This window comes from Sceloporus occidentalis, unplaced genomic scaffold (genome assembly GCF_023333645.1).
Source record: "Sceloporus occidentalis isolate IW3139 unplaced genomic scaffold, rSceOcc1.0.p SCAF_4, whole genome shotgun sequence".
NCBI lineage: Eukaryota > Metazoa > Chordata > Lepidosauria > Squamata > Phrynosomatidae > Sceloporus > Sceloporus occidentalis.
The window spans coordinates 87,578,528-87,600,159 of NW_028316984.1; the positions used below are offsets into that span (position 1 = coordinate 87,578,528).

The 21,632-nt window shown below is 42.1% G+C and overlaps 1 protein-coding gene across 2 annotated transcripts in view; it reads left to right on the forward strand.

Annotated features, from left to right (window-relative positions):
• The window catches only part of LOC149314269 (acyl-CoA 6-desaturase-like), a 51,339-nt gene that overhangs the window by 9,668 nt on the left and 20,039 nt on the right, over nucleotides 1-21,632 (forward strand). The window contains exons 2-5 of one of the 2 annotated variants that reach the window (XM_089520764.1): nucleotides 1,615-1,725; nucleotides 6,761-6,958; nucleotides 8,215-8,316; nucleotides 12,086-12,211. In XM_089520764.1, the coding sequence (XP_089376890.1) occupies nucleotides 1,615-1,725; nucleotides 6,761-6,958; nucleotides 8,215-8,316; nucleotides 12,086-12,211 (537 nt within the window). The remainder of the gene's footprint in view (nucleotides 1-1,614; nucleotides 1,726-6,760; nucleotides 6,959-8,214; nucleotides 8,317-12,085; nucleotides 12,212-21,632) is intronic. The other variant, XM_089520765.1, reaches the window with a different exon arrangement.

The window sequence follows — 21,632 nt, forward strand, 5'->3', positions numbered from 1 at the left end:
AGAAACTTGAGTTGAAAATACAGTCTGCCCTTCCCTTACGCGGGGGATTCATTCCGGAACCCCCCCACACACACACACATAAGGGGAATTCCACGTATGCTCGACACCCATTTAAATGAATGGGGTTCGTGCATGTGGCACGCATGAAGCAGAGTCCCGGGGGACGGCATTACTTTTTTCTCCTCCTCCTGCTCCCAGACTTTGGGATGTTGTTGTTGTGTGCCTTCAATTAATTTCTGGCGACCATAAGGTAATCCTATCACGGAGGATTCTTGGTAAGTTTTGTCAGAGGAGGTTTGCCATTGCTGTCCTCTGAGGCTGAGAGATTGTGATGGGGGGGTGTTGTGTGCCTTCAAGTAATTTCTGACAACCCTATCATGGAGTTTACTTGACAAGCTTGATCTGCAGGGGTTTGCCATCACCATCTCTAAGGCTGAGAGAGTGTGACTGGGTGTTTCTGGGGACCCTATCACAGGAGTTTCTTGATAAAGTTTCTTCAGAAGGTTTTCTTTTACCATGACCATCCTCTGAGGCTGAGAGAGTATAGCTTGCAGTGTTTCCTGATTTAGGGCGATTCTATCACAGGGTTTTCTTGGCAAGGTTTCTACAGAAGGTTTTTGTTTTGTTTTGTTTTGTTTGCTATGGCCACCCTCTGAGACAGAGAATGTGTAGCTGTCCCCTGTTTTTGTGTGCTCTCAAGTCTTTTCTGACTTAGGGCAACTCTAAGGGGTCCCTATCACAGGGTTTTCTTGACAAGGTTTCTCCAGAGGTTGTTGGTTTTTTGGGGGAGGAGGTTGTTTTTGTTTTTGTTTTTGCCATGGCCATCCTCTGAGGCTGAGAGAGTGTGGCTTGCCCCTATTTTTGTGTCCTTTCAAGTATTTCCCAACTTAGGGCAACTCTAAGTTTCTTCTGAGGAGGCTTGCCATTGCCTTCCTCTGAGGCTGAGAGAGTGTGACTAGCCCATGGTCTCCCAGTGAGTTTCATGGCTGGGCTGGGATTCAAGCTTTGGTCGCACATTCAAACCACTGGCTCTCTTTGTTCTTGTTATTGTGCTGTGTCTTCTGTGCTTTATTCTGCTTGTTGTTGTTGTTGTTGTTGTTATGTGCCTCTAAGTCATTTCCAACATATGGGCCCAGAGCACCCTTCCGAGTGCCAGTTCCTGGTGACCCTAAGGTGAAACTACCATGGGGCAAATTTCATCAGAGGGGGATTTCCATTGCCATCCTCTGAGGCAGAGAAAACGTGACTTGTGTGCATGGTGCCTTCAAGTTGTTTCCGACTTAATGGCGACTATAAGGTGAAGCTATCACGGAATTTTCTTAGCAAGTTTTGTCAGAGAGGGGTTTGTGATTGCTAGCCTGAGACTGAGAGAGTGTGCCTTGGGTTTCTCCCCCTGAAGTCCTGCCCCCAGAAGGTGGAAGTCCCACCCCACCCTGGAAATCCTGCCCCCAGCACCTAGTGACACCCCATGCAAGAATGCCCCTCAATCTCTAAAAGGTTCATTATCACTGATATAGGGGCAAGGGAAAAGTAAAAAAATCAGTGGAAGAGATAGAAAAGAATGGATAAAAGTTCTTTGGAAAACAGTTATTATATTATCTCTCTTTGTTCTAGGATGCATTTCGGGCCTTTCATCCTGATATTATGTTTGTGCGGAAGTTTCTTAAGCCTTTATTGATTGGAGAACTTGCCCCTGGAGAACCCAGTCAAGACAGGGGCAAGAATGTGAGTATAGCAACCTCTCTATGGTATTCTCTTTGTATCTTCCCTGAGGCTTGCCTGCACTGTTCATGTGTGCAGTATAAACACCTGTAATTCACACAGACTCCTACTCTTTATGGCTTACCCCAGAAGATACTGGGGAATTCAGATGCTTGTTTCATTTGTGTGCATTCGTATACTGTGTAAAGTTCCATAAACGCTGGATGCATGGAAATACTATTTTCATGCAGACTTTCCAGTGGAGTTCAACCACCTCATTGAATCTCAACATAAGCAACTCTTATCAGTTTTGCTCATTCAACTGATTGCTTGTCTAAGATTAGATATGTCAAAATCATGCAAAATTTCAAGATATGTAAGGTATGAAAAACTGATCACTATACTAGTACTGTGACAATTATTATTATTATTATTATTATTAACCTTTATTTATAAAGCGCTGTAAATTTACGCAGTGCTGTACAATGACAGATGTACGTTTAAACGTGGATCTCCTCCCATCATATAGAAAGAGGGAGTGTTTGATTTGAACAAAAGGGGACATAACTATTAAAGGAGCTATTATAATATAACCCTGGAAGTGAGAGTTGTAAAAATAGGCCTCTCAAGAGATGTAGAATTTAAGGGTGCTTTTTAATATCTTTAAATATAATAATAATAATAATAGAGTATTTATATTTCCTGCCTTTCCCAAGGATCGAGGCGGGATTACAGCAGTAAAATAATACAATAATACAAATGTAGAATTCTTAGGCAAGTGAAAGTATAGAGGAAATGAGAAGGAAGAAGAAAGGAAAAGAAAGAAAACAAGAGAAACGGGCTGGGAGATGACACAGTATTGAGGAAATGGGGAGGACCAAGATAAAACACTGAAGAAAAGATAAAAGGAGTTAGCTGGAAACATACCTGTGATCCCCTTCCCCCAAATAGAGCTGAATGGCGTTCATGTGATAAAGATATTCTACCATAGAATCTTCACACCGTTGAGGGCAGTAAGATTGGGGAAGAGAAATGACAGGTACTAAATTAACCAAGTTGGGTAAAGCAAAGGATTTTCATGAGCTGCTGTTCCATTTGGCAGGATTCTGCACTCAAGCCACTAACGATAATCTGTGTGCCAAGCCAGATGTGAGTGTATGTAACTGTGTATATGCATATATAGTTGCATAAATTTCCCTCACTACAGGTCAGGCCTGGTTTCCTGTGAGTGTTAGGAAGATATGCATGATAATTTAAAAGACATTTTGAGTTCTAATCTGGGGGACAGCTTCACAAACAACACCCTGCTATACCTCCCCCATCTGTCTCCTACTTGTCATGTCACTTGAGATTTCTCGAATCCCAGATGTTCAACTTATCAATTATTTAGACACTCTGTCTTGCTTGGCTGATTCAAAAGAAGACAACCTTTTCCATTCCCTCTTGTTCTGGGATGACTGAGTTCATGACAAACAAGACAGTGCCTAAATATTTAACCTGAAGATTCTACTTTCCTAAGGGACCATATTCTACAGAGCAGTGTTCTGCCTCCCAAAGAGTGTGATTATCAGATGTTGGGGGCAGGAACTAGCCCATTCTTTTTCCACTTTATTTTTTATTTGAGTTACATAAACAAAACAAACAAACAAGATATACTCAGGTTCAGGCTTTGGGTGAATAGGAAAGTAGGCGTAAGAGACGCTCGTTGGGTTTTTCCATTGGAGCAGATATCTGGGCTGTGTTGGATATTACTGTCCATAGTGAGTACAAAATTCTCTCAGGGTCTTATGATTTGTTTGAGGTCAGACAGAGGATGTTTTTCAATAAATCAGCATGTCCTAAAAGCAATTGAAGCAGATGAAAGCAGGTGTTATCATAGGGGCTCGATAGACCGCCCCGAAAGGAGGCTGCACCAACCAAACACTATGGCCCCTGTCAGGATTAAAAAACCTGCTGAAAGCAGGTTCTTTTTAGTGTGTGCGGCAGGTGCCATGAGTGTGTCAGTGGTGCATTTGCACACAGTGATGATGCATGCGTGGCACCACAGCATTTAGATGCTGCACTGCACTTGCATAACATGGCAACCCCCATATGGACAGGGCCACGCCATGATGACGCCACCACAGCGCAGTACGGCTCGGGAGCATGTGGTCACTCTGTAATCCTGAGCCCTAAAATTGGCCCCAGACCACCACTTTCCAGCAGTCTATACAGGGCCATAGTTGGTGAAAGTTGACCAGTCCTCATAAAAAGAGTGTGGTTTTATTTATATCCGTTACAAGAGCTGATATGGTAGGAAAGTTTTTTAAGTAACCATATTTTCCAGACTTTTGTCCACCACTTTTCAAGAGTGAGATCACATGTCTTCCAGCAAACAGCTCTTGCAGCAGCCCAGAAGGAAGGCGATGAGGTTTCTGTATTTTAAAGTATTGTTGTCTTTGATATAGAGATAAGAGTAAGAGGAGTGCAGTAGGAAAATGGATAGTTTGTTTGGTGACAAGTGAGATCTGTTTTATAACCAACATCTACAAGGTTTTGACTTTAGGACAGTCTATCCACATATGGACATAGGATTCAGTCTGTTTGCTTCCCCTCCAGCACAGTAGTGAGGCGGTTTTTAGGAATTCTCGATGATCCAGTGGGGGTTAACTACTATTTGTGAATTGTTTTAAGTGACCCTTCTCTTGTATTGGCTGACCTAGACATATAGGGAGAGGAGACCAGATATGGAACCAATTTGAATCAGTAATGTCCAATTCACAACTGGTTACCAATCTAGTTTATGAGAGAAGTCATTTCCATAAATAGTCTCCACCAGTACATTATGAATGGCTGAAGTTTCTCCTTTGGTTTGTGAATATTGTTGTGCACAGAGTGACTCATAAGAAGTTAATGGATATGGGATTTTTCCTTTTGATGCTAAACAGGTGGCAAAAGAGTGGGCTTGGTGCATTTGAAACCATGTCATTTTAATATGTTGTAATTAAGCAGAAAGAGATTCATTCATTTTAGGCTGCCAACCCATAAATAGGTCTTGAGTGTGATTTAGACCTTGATCTTTCTATTTTTCAAAATATTTAAATTTGTTTGACATATGAAAATGTGAATGAAGTAAAAAAGGTCTCAAAGGAGAGGAACCAGGAGCCAAAATGTGTCTCCAGATTTTCCATATGGTTGATGAATAGTGAAGGAATGGATTTTGTAGGTCTGTGAGTGAATTTCTTGAGATTGTGGAGAAGGTGAGGTTGAATTCTGGTGAGGAAATATGCTTTATTTCTGCATTGGTCCATCTAGTGAAAATTGTGTCTGACAAGTCAAGTGAATTGTGTTAGAAGCATGCATCTGAAATTGCTACTCCCCCAAGATTAGAGTGGATGTGATTTATTGATTTTGAAAATCTGGAATGTTTCATTGGTAAAAAAAAAAATATTAATGAGGTTCTGTTACATTTCAATTTTGGATACTGGATGGATTAGACTTAAAAAAGGAAGAGCTAGCAGGGGACAAATAATTTTTTTATTAAGACAATACACCCCAAAATGGACAATTGAGAGAGTGCCATGATTGCAGTTTGGTTTTTATCCACTTGATAAGGGGGTTGTAGTTATAGGGAATTAGCTGAGAGATGTTCTTAGTAATTAATACCCTTAAATAGCGAAATCCTAAGGAGCCAGTCCTTCATTGCCAATGCTCTTGTAGCGACTGGGACATATTTATGCACATAAAAAAGGATTTTTGAAAGTTGATTTTAAGGCCTGAGTAAATGCCAAACAATTCTATCAGATTCTTTACCGTTGGGAAGGACTTTTCAGGATTTTGGAGCTAGCCCATTTTTAATTATCTCCTGTGGCCTTCATGAAACCAAGATGGAAGACATACATAGAAACAGCAGAGACATCTGGTGAAGCCGTACTTGAATAAGTGAAAATTGTCACTGTTGTATTGATTCTAGAGCAGCCATTATCCTTAATATTAGTAACCTTTCCAAATACTGGAGAAAAAAGTGGCTAGTTGAGCATGATCCCAGTGGTTTCCTTTCTGGAAGTCTGCTTCAAGGAGAAATAGATGTTTCCACCATTCAAATGGCAACATCTTATCATTAGAAAGATGGGCTTACCATACTATCAAATTTCAGTTGTAGCTGGCTCAAACACTGGCATTGATCACCAGGGAGCCAGGTTTATCTGCAGTTCAATGTCCACAACAGATTTGCTATGCACAGCATGTGAAACTGTGCATCAGGTCCAGTCCCTAATATAGAAAAGCCACGAGGAATTCTGTTGCAATTCACAGACAGAGGAGTTCATATTCCAAGGATTTGAGGATCAAGAACTGGGATGCAGAGAACCTCTGATGTATTTCTTTTATTTATTTCCAAAACATGGGCAAGTACTTTGAGAAAGTAATTAGCTCTAGTTACCATTTGAATTTTCTTAGCTGTGCCTGCTCACCTTCCTCACACATTGCACAGCCACCTTTTACTGTAGTTCCCTCTTCATCCATCCAGGCTTTATGACGATCACAAACAGTTATGCCTGGCAGAATTTTATACATTTTTGGCACTTTTTTTTTTTTTTGCTTCATCTTTTCCATCCTTGTTACATGTTACAAGTTTCACCCTTGACTTATTCATGGGTCATATCAAAAATCCATAGTTTTGACCCCAAAACCTCCTCTCTACTTATACATAAGGTTGACATATAGTCAAGTATATATGATATTTTCAGAGTTCTTTGCAATATCTGAAACATAGTTTTAGTTTTCATAAGCAGTCAGTAACTGAACCCCCTTTTTGTCCTATATTTGTGTTCCTGTTTATTGAGTGAGGATGAAAATGCAGAGGGTGAATATTGTATATCAGAGGTGGGGAACTTTTGGCCTACCAGATGCTTTGGACTCCAGCTCCCAGAAGCTCCAGCCACCATGACAAATAGTTAAAGGATTTGAGAGTTCTTTGTCCCTGTAATATAGAGACCCAGGATGCAATCCATGTTTGTGTGCTTAAGTTCCTTTTCTACCACCAGGACTTCTTTCAGTTTCCTGTACTTTCACTTTTCAGGCCCAACTAGTAGAAGATTTCCGTGCCCTGAGGAAGACAGCAGAAGACATGAACTTATTCAAAGCCAGTCCTACATTTTTTTCCCTTTGCTTGGGTCATATTCTTGTTCTGGAAACTCTGGCTTGGTTAATGGTTTCATACTATGGTACGAGTTGGATCACAACCTTTATTCTTATCATCATCCTTGCAACCTCTCAGGTGAAATTTCATTCTGTATCTACTGATTGTATCATCTGCTAGCTAGTTCATTCATACATTGACTTTATTTCAGTAAACTTGCATACAGTATTAACCAAATCTCCATGTAATTACAGTGGGCTCTTGGCATCCACTGTAGTTTGGTTCCAGGACCACCCATGGGTACCAAAATCTGTGGATGTTCAAGTCCCATTAAATACAGTGGATAGTAAAATGGTGTCCCATAAATAAAATGGCAAAATCAAGAATCCATGGATAAGGAAGGTCAGCTGTATTTGCCATTTTGCAGTAGGAAAAGAGATCAGTAGATCATCTAATGAGTGTAAGGACTACAGAGGAATGGACCAATCCAGGCTCTCTCCCTGTCATTTGTTTAAAGTCTTTCTGCTCTCTTCTTCAGCAAGAAAGGGATTGCAATTTGAAGCTTCAATTAAGGAGCTCACTACAGTTTTTTTTAAAAAAGAGAATTATTGTTCCAAGTTAAAGTGCAGTGATGGAATGGGCAGGTACTGGATACTGGTCCAGCAGGGCTCAAATGGCATAGAAACTGATTTTTAAAGAATAAAATGATTTCATAGATCTATTTCCGATATATTTTCCACTCTTCCTTCACAGATATAATATCTGTATGGACAAAGTATTACTTATGTATTGCTAACTTGCATTCTAAGTACAATTGACCCTCCATATTTGCAGATTTCATTTTAACAGATTTATTATCCCAAGTTATTTGCTGCCACTTCTACTGCTGCCCTCTGCCATGTTTAATAGGGATTGCAAGGCTCACAAGACTGAAACTGCAAATAAGGCTTATATGTCCCTATTAATGGTGTAGCATAGCAGTGGAGGAGGTAGCAAGCCCCCAACAGCAACCCACTTCTGCTTTGCAAAGGAACCCTATCACCTTGAAGGCATCTGTGGTAGCTTGAATCCACAGATCATACTTTTTGGGTGTGTTTGAGGGCCTGGAATTATTCAGTTTTTTCCACTTTCCAAGGGTCCTGCTCCTCTAACCCCAGCAAATACGCAGTTGACAGAAGCTGTTATTACGGCAGTAGCAGCTGTAAGTGACAGTAATACTTTCCATATTATAACTGATTTTGAACATAGACACCTGGACTTTCACCTACTTGTCAGCTCTGCTGATGTCAGTAGTGTACAGAAAATGGATAAAACACTAATGATTAGAAAGATTTTGATGTAGTATTTCTGTGAGATGTCCCTTTTCTGTTATGATCATTCTCTTTCCTCCAAAGGCTCAAGCTGGGTGGTTGCAGCATGACTTTGGACACCTCTCTGTGTTTAAGAAGTCTATGTGGAACCATATAGTTCATAAGTTTGTGATTGGTCACTTGAAGGTAAGGCCACTTCAGATGATGGCATTAAGGCTGTCTTTATTCTGGAAGGGTTACTGTGTGTTTAACAGCTACATGTGGAAATCCAAGATGGAAACCCCCTCACATGGCTAGGACACACTGAAGACCCATTGGAATTTCTACTTGTTGTTCTGCTATTAAAAGCACAGAACATAACTACACAATCTGCATTGGAGGCCTGCTGGATCATTTTTCATTCTTCAGTTGTGAAAATAGTAAATTCTAACCTCAGATTTGACTGAGGTTTTTTATTCCCCCAGAACAAGAAATAAGCAAAACCAAATTATCAGTCTTTAAATTAGTTCTCAAAGAGAAGTACAGCCTGAAAGCTAATGCTAATATGTTTGGAAGAATTTGAGGTGAGAAAAACGATAACTTCATTTTTCAAAGCCTGGAGCATTTGTTGCAATCAAACCTATATGAACAATCACACCTTTCAAGTATGTTATGGGATCAGGGCATAGGCCGCTTTTGCAAGATCAAAGCCAGCAGTAATGTTGATGCAGGAGAAAGCACAGTTGTTTAACCTAGAAATGAGGAATATTACACATTAAGAAGATAGAAGCTGAAAGATCTGATTGAATCCAGGTAATTGGTGATAAACATATATGAGCTAGAGGAGCAAGAGTTCAATACTTGGGTGCGGTACAGAGCACCAAAAAGAGGTGCCTTCCCGGCGCCTCTCTTTGCTCCTCAGGAGCGCTGCAGCAAACAAATTCTGTGGCGTTGCTGCGCAGCAAAAAAGAGAGCCCAGAAGCGGCTCCTTTTTCTGGTGCTGCTGCGACGCAGCAAAGCACCAGAGACCTCATGATGACATTGCAGCTGCGCCGCCCCATTTGGAAGCAGTGCAGCTGCGATGTCATCCTTATGCGCCCCATCTGGTGGGTGTGCCGCAGCTGCAGCACCCTTGTCACATGCGAGGGTTCCTGGGCGTGTGGGCAGTCCGCCCACCAGGCAACCCTCACACGTGATGAGGGCACCGCAAAGGTCCATCTGTTCTGGGCCAAGGAAGTCAAGTCTCCAAAGAAGCCATGATCATTTGTAGAGCTGTTCGAAAAAACCAGGTTAAAACCAAGAGTAGCTACAGCCTGGTTTTTTTTTTACCAAACAGAAGCAATGTGCCTGGCAGGTGGATGCTCTGTACATGCCACGAGCTGGCCATAAGCAATTACTGCTAAGAAGCACTGACTGGAAACACTCTTTAGAAAATTAGTGGCTCTAATCCTAGGATCAGAAACTTTTCTCTTTTTTCTTTTTGCTCACATGCCTTTAGCCTAGCTCATAGAAATTAAGTAGGAGATGAAGCAGAAGGAAACAAAGGGGCTGGACAGATGGGCAGAAGAGGGCAGTGAGATGCCTCAGATGGAGGCTGCAGCAACCAAAAGTTCCATCTTTTATATGAGCACTCAAAGACTAGAGCCGTTGTGTCTATGCCATATCAAACCAAAGTCTTTAAGTATTGGCCATCCTCATCCGTGCTAATTTCTCAACAATTCCCTTACTTTTTCTGGGTTCCATACCTCTGTCTGGGAACAACTAGCATTCAGTGTATATGAGTAAGGCATTGTAAGTGCCAGCTATAAATATGGGCTGGACAGAGCCTTTTTGTGAAGGAAGACTTTCTTAGCCCTTAATTTCTCGGAAACAGTTTGGAACAGCTCAGAGAGCCAAGTGCCGCTGAGCCTGTTTCAAATAACCATGTGTCCTGGACTGCACTTTTGTACAAGGTCATCTGGGAGTCACATCCTAAAGAGAAAAAAGAAGGAGCCAACAACCCCCTCCCTCACATTTCCTTTAACCATTTTTACTGTTTGTTATACAGTGCTACCTCGGGTTACGAAATTAATTCGTTCCGCGGCGCCGTTCGTAACCCGATACATTTCGCAACCCGAAAAGGCTTTCCGTTAGCGCTGGAAAGCCGCTAGCCGCGCTTCGCATTTAAATTTCGCGCCGAAATGAATTTCGTAACCCGAAAAATCTTTCGTTACCCGGAACAGTTTTTTCCAATCTAACTTTTTCGTACCCCGGAAATTTCGTAACGCGATCAATTCGTATCCCGGGGTACCACTGTATAATGAAACTACTACACTTAACTAGACAGGTCCATTGATTCACTGTGGTTTACATAAATGTTGATTTATCATTCGGTAATTGATTCAGTGGGTCTGCTTTAGTTGGGATTAACATTTATTTGGCTTTAGGCTGCTATCTTAGGGCAAGATTAAAATTTCTGGAACAAATTGGGCAGGGGGACAATTATTACATAATTGCATACTCACCCAACATTGTGTAATACTGGCTCCTTAAGACCTTGAGTTATGTATGAGCTTTGTAAAGTGGGAGGAACACAAAGTGGAGAGAAAGGAGGGAGAATTTTTAAAAAATGCTTGTGGTTACTGAAGGGCTAGAGAAACTAAAAGAAGAAAAGTCAAGGCAAAAAGAGCAGTTGAAGAAAAAGGGGGGGAAAGGCAGCAGAAAGCTGCAGTGGAGCAGCTGAAGAGGAAGCTAAGGAAAAACAGCAGAGTAGAAAAGAGGAGATGACAGAAACAATCACCTTCAACCACTGTAGAGTAGTGAGATTTACTGGCTGAGGCCAGCATGAAGACTTTGTCGGAGCTGTGAAAGGCACTACTTCTATCCTATCAGGAGCACTATATTTTCCATTTCCTGGAGTTAAAATTTAAAATAGTTTGCATTTGTTCTGTGTATTTAAATTACTGGCCTAAATACTCTAAAACACTAGCTCTCATCTGATCTTGGAAATTAAGCAGGGTCAGCCCTGAATAGCACTTGGATTGGACACCACCAATGAATATCAGATGCTGAAGGCTATATTTTAGTGGAAGAAACTGGCAAAACTACTTCTGAATATACCTTGCCTAAGAAAAGCCTGTGAAATTCATGGGGTCTCCATGAGTTGAGTGGTGACACATATACACACACGTTTAAATTGCTACTACCTGGAAATTTTAAAGATATATTTTTTCATATTTTTTTTAGAAGTTCTTGAATGATTGCCCAACTGTCCCTCTAATCATGCTTTTAGAACCTAGAATGTTGCATATGCTTGTTGCTGGTACATATACAACCTCAAAGGGTTATTTTGGTACAACAAAGACACACCCAGGGAAAGGGGAGCTGTATAGTTTAGACTGAAGGAAGGTGAAAGCTATTGCCTAACATCGGCCTGATACATACCTCCCTGAAAATCCGGGCTGCAGGCATCCGGTTTTCCTGCGGAGGGACACCACAGCAGCCAAACTGCATGGCGACCCTCCGCCCCAAAAAGAACCTGGAAAAAACAGGTTCTTCTTGGGATGTCACATGCATATTAAGAGTGCGCCATTGGTGCACTCGTGATGTAAGCAATGCGCAGCAACGTCTATATGCTGCACATCGATTACATCACTATGGTGGCCCCCATATGGATGGGAGGCCAATGTGACCCTGGCGCCAGCACGTCTTAGGGTTCCGGAACGCGCGGTTGCTGCGCGCTCTGGAACTCTAGAATTGAGTGGAGGATGGCGCTTCCTGCCCATCTATCCCAGGCCATCGATTTGCAATGGCAGCAGAACACTTGGTTAGAGATTTCCATCACTCTTTTCCATAGGTTCCACAAATACTTATCACACTGGATACACATTATTAACATTACAGCCTCTTTTGGTGCACATTAATAGTTTTTAGAATATGGAGATGACATGTTGACAAAAATCCAAGATATCCATGGACTGTCCACATGTTTCTACAGGGTGCCTCAGCAAATTGGTGGAATCATCGTCATTTCCAGCACCATGCTAAACCTAACATCTTCAGGAAAGACCCAGATGTGAATATGATGCATCTCTTTGTTCTGGGCGATACCCAGCCTGTTGAGGTAAGATGAGGCGAGGCGAAGGCAAGTTGTGTTTGCACTGGAGCATTTTGTTTCCAAGTTTTCAGATCTACTTAGTCTGTTGTAATAAAAACAGAGTTGTAAGAACAGCAGTCTTGGACAAATAGAGTAGCACATCATTTGTTAATGGTCCAGAGTCCACCTGCTTCTCCAGATTTTGTGAATGTGTTCCTGTTTTGCAGTGAACAATTTTTTTTAATTGACAAACACATTTTTTGTAGTAAATGGCTGGATTCTTCAGTTTGTGGCATTATTGTGTTCAACCAGTTCCAGATGTGGATACATAAATTAAACGACTAAACATAGGACATAGATCTACATGTAGACCTCCTATAATTCCACCATTCAGCAAATTGCATTTATGGAGTTTTGTGGGAAGAACATACTAGAACATCAATCAACTAGGCTCACATCAACTTCACAAAGACTTTACTGTAGCTGCTCCGAAATTGTGGAATGGTCTTCCAGAGGAGATCCATCTTATTGCCTCCTTGGAGGCATTTAAGAAGGCACTTAAGACAGATCTCTTCCAGCGAGCCTACCCACCTGACCTTGTGTAAGAGATATCCCCACATCTTTCTGATCGTTGTATAACGCTTTCAGATTTCCACCTGATGATGAGCCACCTTTAACTGTTAATTGCTAATTATTATTTCATTCTATCGATGTGTTTTTATGTGTATTTTAATGAGCTGTAATCCCACCTCGATCCATTGGGAGAGGTGGGAAAATATAAATAAACTATATTATTAAACTATGGCGCGAGACAGACCGCCCAAAAAGTACAGTCTCCTGGCACCCAGCTTTGGTCCACAGGGAAGCCACAGCCTCCAGACTGCAGGACTTCCCCGTGGACCAAAACGAACCCGCAGAAAGTGGGTTCTTCTTGCGGCGCCATTATGACACCGCAGTGTCACAATAGTGCCGCGACATGCGGATGCTAGGTGTCTGTCATGTAACGATGGTGTACAGGGCACTGCCATTTTGACGCCCTCATCATGTGTGAGGGGCATCTAGAAGCGTCGCCCCTCGCACGTGACGAGGGCACCCTATCGCGCCCATCTGGACCAGGCCTTAATTATTATTATCAAAGTTATTGCCAAAAGAACTATATTTACATGTTTGGTAGGTTTTTCTGCACGGTCAAAAACACAAATCAGGACTGCCGTTGAAAATAACTATTCCTCCTAAGAAAAGCTGATTGCCTACTTTGATGACTGGATTTTGGCAGACATGCTGACGTCTTTTCTTAGCAGTTAAGTTTTCAATTCACTTATGAGCACTCCTGTTGCTGAACCTTTTCCCATACATGTATACCTGCTATATCCTCCTTTACTATGGGGTAGTACATGCTAAGAAAGCATACCTCCAGGTGGTTTGCCATAACAACACAATGGGAAGTCCCTAGTCTATGAAAACAACATTTTCATATTGTACAAGAATGTATACCCAGCTACAGGTATGAGTTCTAAGAAAATCTGTGTTTTTAATACAAGAGCCAGCTCTTGACAGCAGGAGAATCTGCCATTTGTAAGTAGGAAATAAAAGATAATTCTTGGGTGCTTGGATAATTCTTGTGAACAATCCTGCAGTGGTACATTGCTCTTGTTTTGGAATATCTTTGGAACATGTTTCCTCTAGACCAGAAGTGCAGCATGGTTCAGTGACTATGTTCAAAGTTCCTTGTCATGATTTATACCAACTGGAAGCCTGTGACATGGTTGTCACAGCAACTAAGGCGGGTTATAGACCACCGCTTTGAGGTGGTCTGCTGCTGCCGCCGTTTGCTCCGTAAGGGAGCCGTCGCAGCCACACCGCGCAGCTCCCTTGCGGAGCAAAAAAGAAGCTCCAAAATGGAGCTTCTTTCTGCGGCGCCCTAATGATGTTGCGAGGCGCCGCTGGCGCACTCGCGACGTCATTAGCACCGCGACACGTTTGGACGCACAGCGTCCGATACGTAAAGATGGCGCCAGCCGTGTGGAACGGCCGGCGCCATATTGTACGGACAGAGTCCGTATTAGAGCCAGGGGCGTCTAGAAGAGACGCCCCTTTTTTAAAATGGGACGTCCTGCGGATGTCCCAAGTGCCGGTCTGTAACCGGCCTAAGTTTCTAATGCATGTGCTAAGCGAAAGCTGTAAAAAAGAAAGAAAGGAACTAAAAGTAAACCCATAAGCTTCAAAATCAGTATATTGTATATTTTAGTGGCCATGGGGAAATTTTTTAAAATCTTTGAGAGCATTCTATGGTTTTTCATAGTCTGTGCAGCCAAATACATAACTGTAGTCAATAAAGCAAATGCAGATTCTCTTTTGGAATTCCCCGATATGTTCAATTATCCATCATACATTTGCAATGTGATCCTTAGTGCCTCTGCCTTTCCTGAAGCCACCTTGCACCTCTGCGATTTCTTGTTCCATATATGGTAGGAATCTGCTGCAGAATCTTTAGCATGACTTTGCTTGCATGCAAAATTAGTGTAATGGTCCTGTATCTTTTGTATCTCCTGTTTTGTGTATAGGAATTGATTTCAGTCTGTGGACCACTGCTCCGTTTTCCCTATTTGTTGGCAGATTTTAGTTAGAACTGAACTTGATTCTGTGGCTTGTAGCTGTACTGTTGCTGTGTCATCTATTCCTGGTAACATATTCATTCCAGTTGCTTTGAGGGCAGTGTTCACTTTCCAGAATATGAGATTCATCTTCACATGTTTCTTCTTCCCTTGTGTCATTTATTCTTTCACATTTTTATATAGCTTTTCTATGTATTGTTTCCATCAAAATTTGGCCTAGTACAGATCGCCCCAAAGGGGTGGCCTGCACCCACCCCTTTTCGTGGTGGATTGGGGCCAGGGCAACCAAACCGGCAAATGCCGCTTCTCTTTGGCCTGGAAAAGGGGTGCCCTTGTGTCTTAGGCGTCAATGGCACCCCGGCGCTAAAGAGGAGAAAGGGGAAGACGCCACGGCTCCTTTCTCCTCTGCATTGTTGGCGTGCCCGTTTGGTTGCCATAGCAACGATGTGGGGGCCTAAAAGGCGCTTCATTCCAAAGTTCCTTTCTGCGCCTCTGCCAAGCCGATGTAAGTGGCCTGGGGCGGTGCGGATGCATCACGTGTGTGCTGCACCATTTGGATGTGGTGCGTGCATGACATCATCATTACGCGCACCGTGTGGACAGCGCCGCGTAATGATGGCACCCCCCCACACATCCTAGGGTTAGGGAGCATGTGGTTGGTGTGCACTCCCTAACCCTAGTATCTCCGGGAACACGCCGCTTTATGGCAGTGTGTACCAGCCCTATGGAGATGAACCAAACTCATAATAGACATATCTAGGTGTTCTTTTATTCTGTAACACTCTTTGATTGTTCTTTCCAGAAAGCAGGCTGTCCTTTAGCAACAGTTTACTCAAACAAAACAAATAATGGAGTAAGGCCAAATTTCAGTACTGGGTCATTTAGAAACTGCCAAATGGGTTTGGGGCTGGGCATGTGGCGGGCGGGGAAAACTGCCCTTTTAATTGGTACCTGAATTTTCTTTTTTTTCTTTCCCTTGATTATCCCTTCTTCCCTTTATGTCATGTCTTATCAGATTTTAAGTGATTCCATCTCAGTTTAGTATGTAAAAAATGAAAGATGTTTTAGAAATAATAAATAATTAAATGGGGGAAAATCTTGAGTCAGAAACAGAATGTGATGAAAAGGAAGATATTCATTTTTCCCTCTGTGACCAAGACACTGGCACATCTACTTTTGGCAAATGTTGAAACAACTTATGCCAATCCGATTTAAGCATAAAATTCTGCATTATCTCATCTTGAACAATGAGAAGCAATCAATTTGGGACAGCCTATTCTAGAAGCAATCTACCTTTCTCTGTATCATTTAAAAATGAAAGTGCATCATTTCCATTCCTTCACTTCAGATGCCAAAATCTTCTAAAACATCAGTGTAAAAACTAGCCTTGGGGGCCCCCAACCCTCCAGAATCCACAGACCTTCCCTTTTTCTGCCCCCCCCCCAAAAAGGAGGAGTCTATAGTAGCAACAATTTGTCTTTACATTTTAGTTTTACATGCATAACATTAAAAAATTATCTGTTCATTCTTTTGTTTGCAGAGGTGGCATTTGTGGCTTCCCATCTTGCTTATCTGTGATTAGAAGCCAAATGTGAATGAGGATTGGATCTACATACCACCCACCCCTTGCTCCTTTCCTCCCACGTGCCCTTTGGCACAAAAATCTCTGTTAAATTTAACTACAAACAGGATCAAACTATTGGTTTGAATATGTTGGCTCATAAAGTGGCATTCAAGCACAGTTCTTTGTTTCTGACATGACTAGGTATTGTGGTTTAAATTAATTAGGATCTAAGTATTAAAGCTGAAATGGAACTGTGGCCCATTCACACTACACAGTTATAATGCAGTTACTCCACTTTAATTGCCATAGTTTCATCCTGTAGAATCCTGGAGTTTATAGTTTGCTGAGACACTCAAACTCTCTGGGTTAAGAATTCTGAATACCCTTAAACTGCAAATCCTAGAATTCCACAGGATTGGCAAATAAAATGGACTATAGGTCTATAATTGTATAGTGTAAGGATGTGTCCATACTGCAGAAATAAAGTAGTCTGACACCAGTTTAACTGCCATGACTCTATCCTGCAGAATTTTTGGATCTGCCTTGGTGACACACCAGAGCTCTCTGACAGAACAGGCTGTAACACCTCACCAAACTACAGATCCCAGGATTTCATAGGATGGAGCCATGACAATTAAAGTGGCGTCAAATTACTTTATTTCTGCAGTGTGGAAGAGCTGTAAATGGCCCCTTGGTGGAAAGGAGGGGAGAGCTCACAGGCCCATTAAGCTGGGAGCATTATGTCTGAGCTTTCTTAAAGAGAATTTCTCAGATAATTCCCCTGTGGCAAAGTCTTAGTTTCACTGAGTCACTTGACTAGCATACTGCATTATCTAATTATTAATCCTTGTTGTTATGTGCCTTTAGGTCGAGAGTGATATATGTGACTCTGTCATAGAGTTTTCTGGCAAGATTTATTCAGAGGAGGTTTGCCATTGCCTTCCTTTAAGGCATGGGTGCGCAGCTGTGGAAGCTCTGGGGGCCACATTAATTCTGTAGGAGATATTTGGGCCACAACCCCTCCACGACATCTGTTCCCACTATATATATGTGTGTGTGTGTGTGTCCGTGTCCCCCCCCCCAATACCCCCTTCCCAGGCATGAAGGCATGTTTTGGATCTTGCTGGACCCCCTAGAAGGCATTTTTGGAACAAATTTGCAAAATTTCATTTTGACTCCAGATGTGGTGGAAATGCCCCTCATCTTCACACCCTGGACATTATTTTTGGGCTTTTTTGTGTAAAAAATGCTTTTGATCTTTTTCTTTATCCCTAGGGACCACAAAAGCAGGTCTGAGGGGCATGTGGCCCAGGGAGTATATATTGCCTACCCCAGCTCTAAGATTTGAGAGATTATGACTTAGCCAAAGTCAGCCAAGTGAGTTTTCATGGCTAAATGGGAATTTAAACCCTGGTCTCCCCAAATCCTAGTCCAACACTCAGACCAGTATTGCACACTGGCAGTCTTGTGGCTAATCATATTATTGGCATACTGTGAATGGGCTTCTGGACTTTTTGGAAGTTTTGATGGTTGTTGGTTTCTTTAGATTTCTGTAGGCAGAGACAAATTCACAGAGATCCGCTCTGTCAGCAACTATCAGATTTAACAGGTAAATGGAACTTCTAACTTCAGTGTTTTACTGAATACCTTTGGCCTTCCAGGTTTTTTGTTCTAAAACTCTCCCCAGTGCCCTTCAGCATGAGCAATGGTAAGGATTGTCTGAGGCATTGACCAAAATATCTCAAAGGCCAATAGCTCTCTTAATCCAGGTACTTGCTCTCAAAGTATATTGTATGGGAATAGGTAATCTCAAATTAATGCAGTTTGTTATACAGTATACATATGACTTTGGATCCAGGCTATCTGAAACACTATACAGTGCTACCTCGGGTTACGAAATTAATTCGTTCCGCGGCGCCGTTCGTAACCCGATACATTTCGCAACCCGAAAAGGCGCTGGAAAGCCGCTAGCCGCGCTTCCGATTTGAATTTCGCGCCGAAATTAATTTCGTAACCCGAAAAATCTTTCGTAACCCGGAACAGTTTTTTTAAATCTAACTTTTTCGTAACCCGGAAATTTCGTAACGCGGTCAATTCGTATCCCGGGGTACCACTGTATCATCCTATATGAGCCTGCCTAGGCTTTAAGATTTTCAGGGGAGGGCTTTCTCTCAATCCCATCACTGTCACAGGCCTGTCTGCTTAGGACACAAGAAAATGTCTTCAAGGTGCTTGCTCTCCAACTATGGAATTCCCTCCCATGTGAGTTTAAATTGGCCCTCTCTCTGTCTTTTTCTGTCGATGAACAAATATAGGCCTGGTACAGACTGCTGGAAAGCCACAGTCTGGGGCCGATTTTAGGGCTCGGGATTGTGGAGCGACCGTATGCTCCCAAACCCTACCGCATGATGGTGGCACCATCGTGGCACGGCCCTGTCCACATGGGGGCTGCCATGATGACACAAATGTGACACAGCGTCTAAACATGATGCCATGCATGCACCATCACTACGCATGAGTGCACCATTGGCGCAGTCATGGCACCCACTGCACAGACTAAAAAGAACCTGCTTTCAGCAGGTTCTTTTTAGTTTTGATGGGGGCCACTATGTTTGGTTGGTGCAGCCTCTGTCAGAAGTAAAAACGGGCGGCTCCAGTCCATCCTTTATCAATTTATTATCAATTAATTCTGTTTGAATTTGAACAGGGGGAAATGTAAGGTACTACACTTAAGCAAAATAATAAAATAACAATAACAATAAAAGACTCAGATATAGGATGGTGGACACCTGGCTTAACAAGACTACATGTGAAAAGGATCTGGGAGTCTTTGTAGGCCACAAGCTGAACATGAGTCAGCAGTGAGATTCAGTGAGCTGCTGGCAGAAAGAGCAGGGACTGCAGCGGCCTGCTTTTAGACTGGACCATCCGGTCACCACGGTCCTGTGCCTATCGGGGGACACTGAGGTTGGAACAGCGAGAAGCTGCTCATCTGCTTCACCCCTTTTTAGGGGAAAAGGTGGGATATAAATAAAATAAAATAAAACAAAATAAACAGTTGAGCTTCTGGAATAAGAAGATGCACTTATGCAATTTTCACCAATCACATACTGAATTTCAGAAATTAAAGCATTTGATTGCTAAAATATGTACTCTGAAGGAAATATTTAGTATGCATACTTTACAGAACCAGATTAGGTATTGAGGGATTCCTGGACTAAATTGTTCTTGAAAGCTTCAGTTGCCCAACTCATGCAGTAATGTTCACATCCAAACACACACATATACAGAAACATATTTTCACATCCTTAGGAACCCACTGGAATTTAATGGAGGCATAAAAGTTACAGGAAGGGGCAACTGGGGTCATCAGGAGCATAAAGCACCTTTCAGCTGAAGCTAATTTTTTGTTGGGGCCTTCCAGGATGGAAAAGTCATTTGCTTGATGGGGTTGAAAACAGAGAAAGCACTCTCTCAAAATACTAAATGTGGACTCCCATCATGGAGGTAAATGCCACAGTGAATCTGTTTACTTTTAAGGTGCCACAAGTTTATGCTGTGAGTGATTGCAGCTGAGGGATACAGCTACCTTTCTAGAAGAGGATATTCACTGTGTTTTTTCACACCATATATAATTAATTTACAGAATTTATTGCCACAAGATATTTTATGGTCACTGGCCTATTCAGAAGAATGAGAAAAGATTGATGTAGTAGTTCCAATGGCTATTACCTACAAATTCAATGCAGATTCAGAAGCAAGATACCTCTGTTTATTAGACATAAGATGGGCAACAAAAAGGCAGAATTATGCAACACCTTCTTTGCCTCAGTGTTCTCAGAAAAGGCAAAGGGTGCTCAACCTCAGGAAAATGGAGCAGATGACAGAACAGGGGAAATTCAGCACAGAATAAATAAAGAGATAGTACAGGAATACCTGTTTAATCTAAATGAATATAAGTCTCCAGGACCAGATGAACTACATCCAAGGATATTAAAAGAACTGGCAAATGTAATATCTGAGCCATTGGCAGTAATCTTTGAGGACACCTAGCTGAACGAGACTACGTGTGAAAGGGATCTGGGAGTTCTAGTAGACCACAAATTGAACATGAGCCAACAGTGCGATGCGGCAGCTAACAAGGCCAATGCAACTTTAGGCTACATCAATAGAAGTATAGTGTCTAGATCAAGGGAAGTAATAGTCCCACTCTATTCTGCTCTGGTCAAGCTCCACTTGGAATATTTTGTCCAGTTCTGGGCACCACAATTTAATAAGGATGTTGAGAAACGGGAACGTGTCCAAAGGAGGGCGACTAAAATGGCGAAGGATCTGTAAGCCATGTCCTATGAGGAACGCCTTAGGGAGATGGGGCTGTTTAGTCTGGAGAAGAGAAGATATGAGGTGATATGATAGCCCTGTTTAAATATTTGAAGGGATGTCATATTGAGGAGGGAGCTAGCTTGTTTTCTGCTGCTCCAGAGACTAGGACCCGGAGTTATGGATGCAAGCTACAGGAAAAGAGACTCCATCTCAACATTAGAAGGAACTTCCTGACAGTAAGGGCTGTTTGACAGTGGAACAAACTCCCTCAGAGTGTAGTGGAGTCTCCTTCCTTGGAGGTCTTTGAACAGAGGCTGGATGGCCAACTGTTGGGGATGCTTTGATTTAGATTTCCTGCATGGCAGGGGTTTGGGCTGGATGGCCTTTGCAGTCTCTTCCAACTCTATGATTCTAAGAGTTGGCAGTCCTCATCAGTCTCTTATCATGAGCTTCCATGTGGTTCTTGCCTGATCATGATGGACATGCAGTGCTGGTGGGCTAGACTGAGTTTTGAGCTGACAGCAGCATAGCAGCTTCTTTGTTCTTACACATACCAGGATGTGTAAGGATATAATTTAGGAGGAGGGAGCAATTCCTGATTTATTTTAAGCTCATTTTAAAGGTAAGCCTCAGTTACCTAGCTTTTATCTTGGGGTTTTAATTTTTTACTAGTATTAGAAAGAAAGAAATACTTTGAAACAGAAATGTGGGTGCTAGAAAAATTCTTTGTCTTTCCATGGAAAATTTTCCATACCATAAATGTATCCATTTGTCCATAGTTCTCTGGTCTGTTCTATTTCAGTCGGGAGATGAAAATCTATTCTTCTAAAAAGACGAGCATAGACAAATCCTAGTACTCTGAGGAACAGACGAATAGATGAACACACTACTAATCTTGTTCCTGTTTCACAAAATCTCATGCTTCTCAATCAGACAGAAATATTGT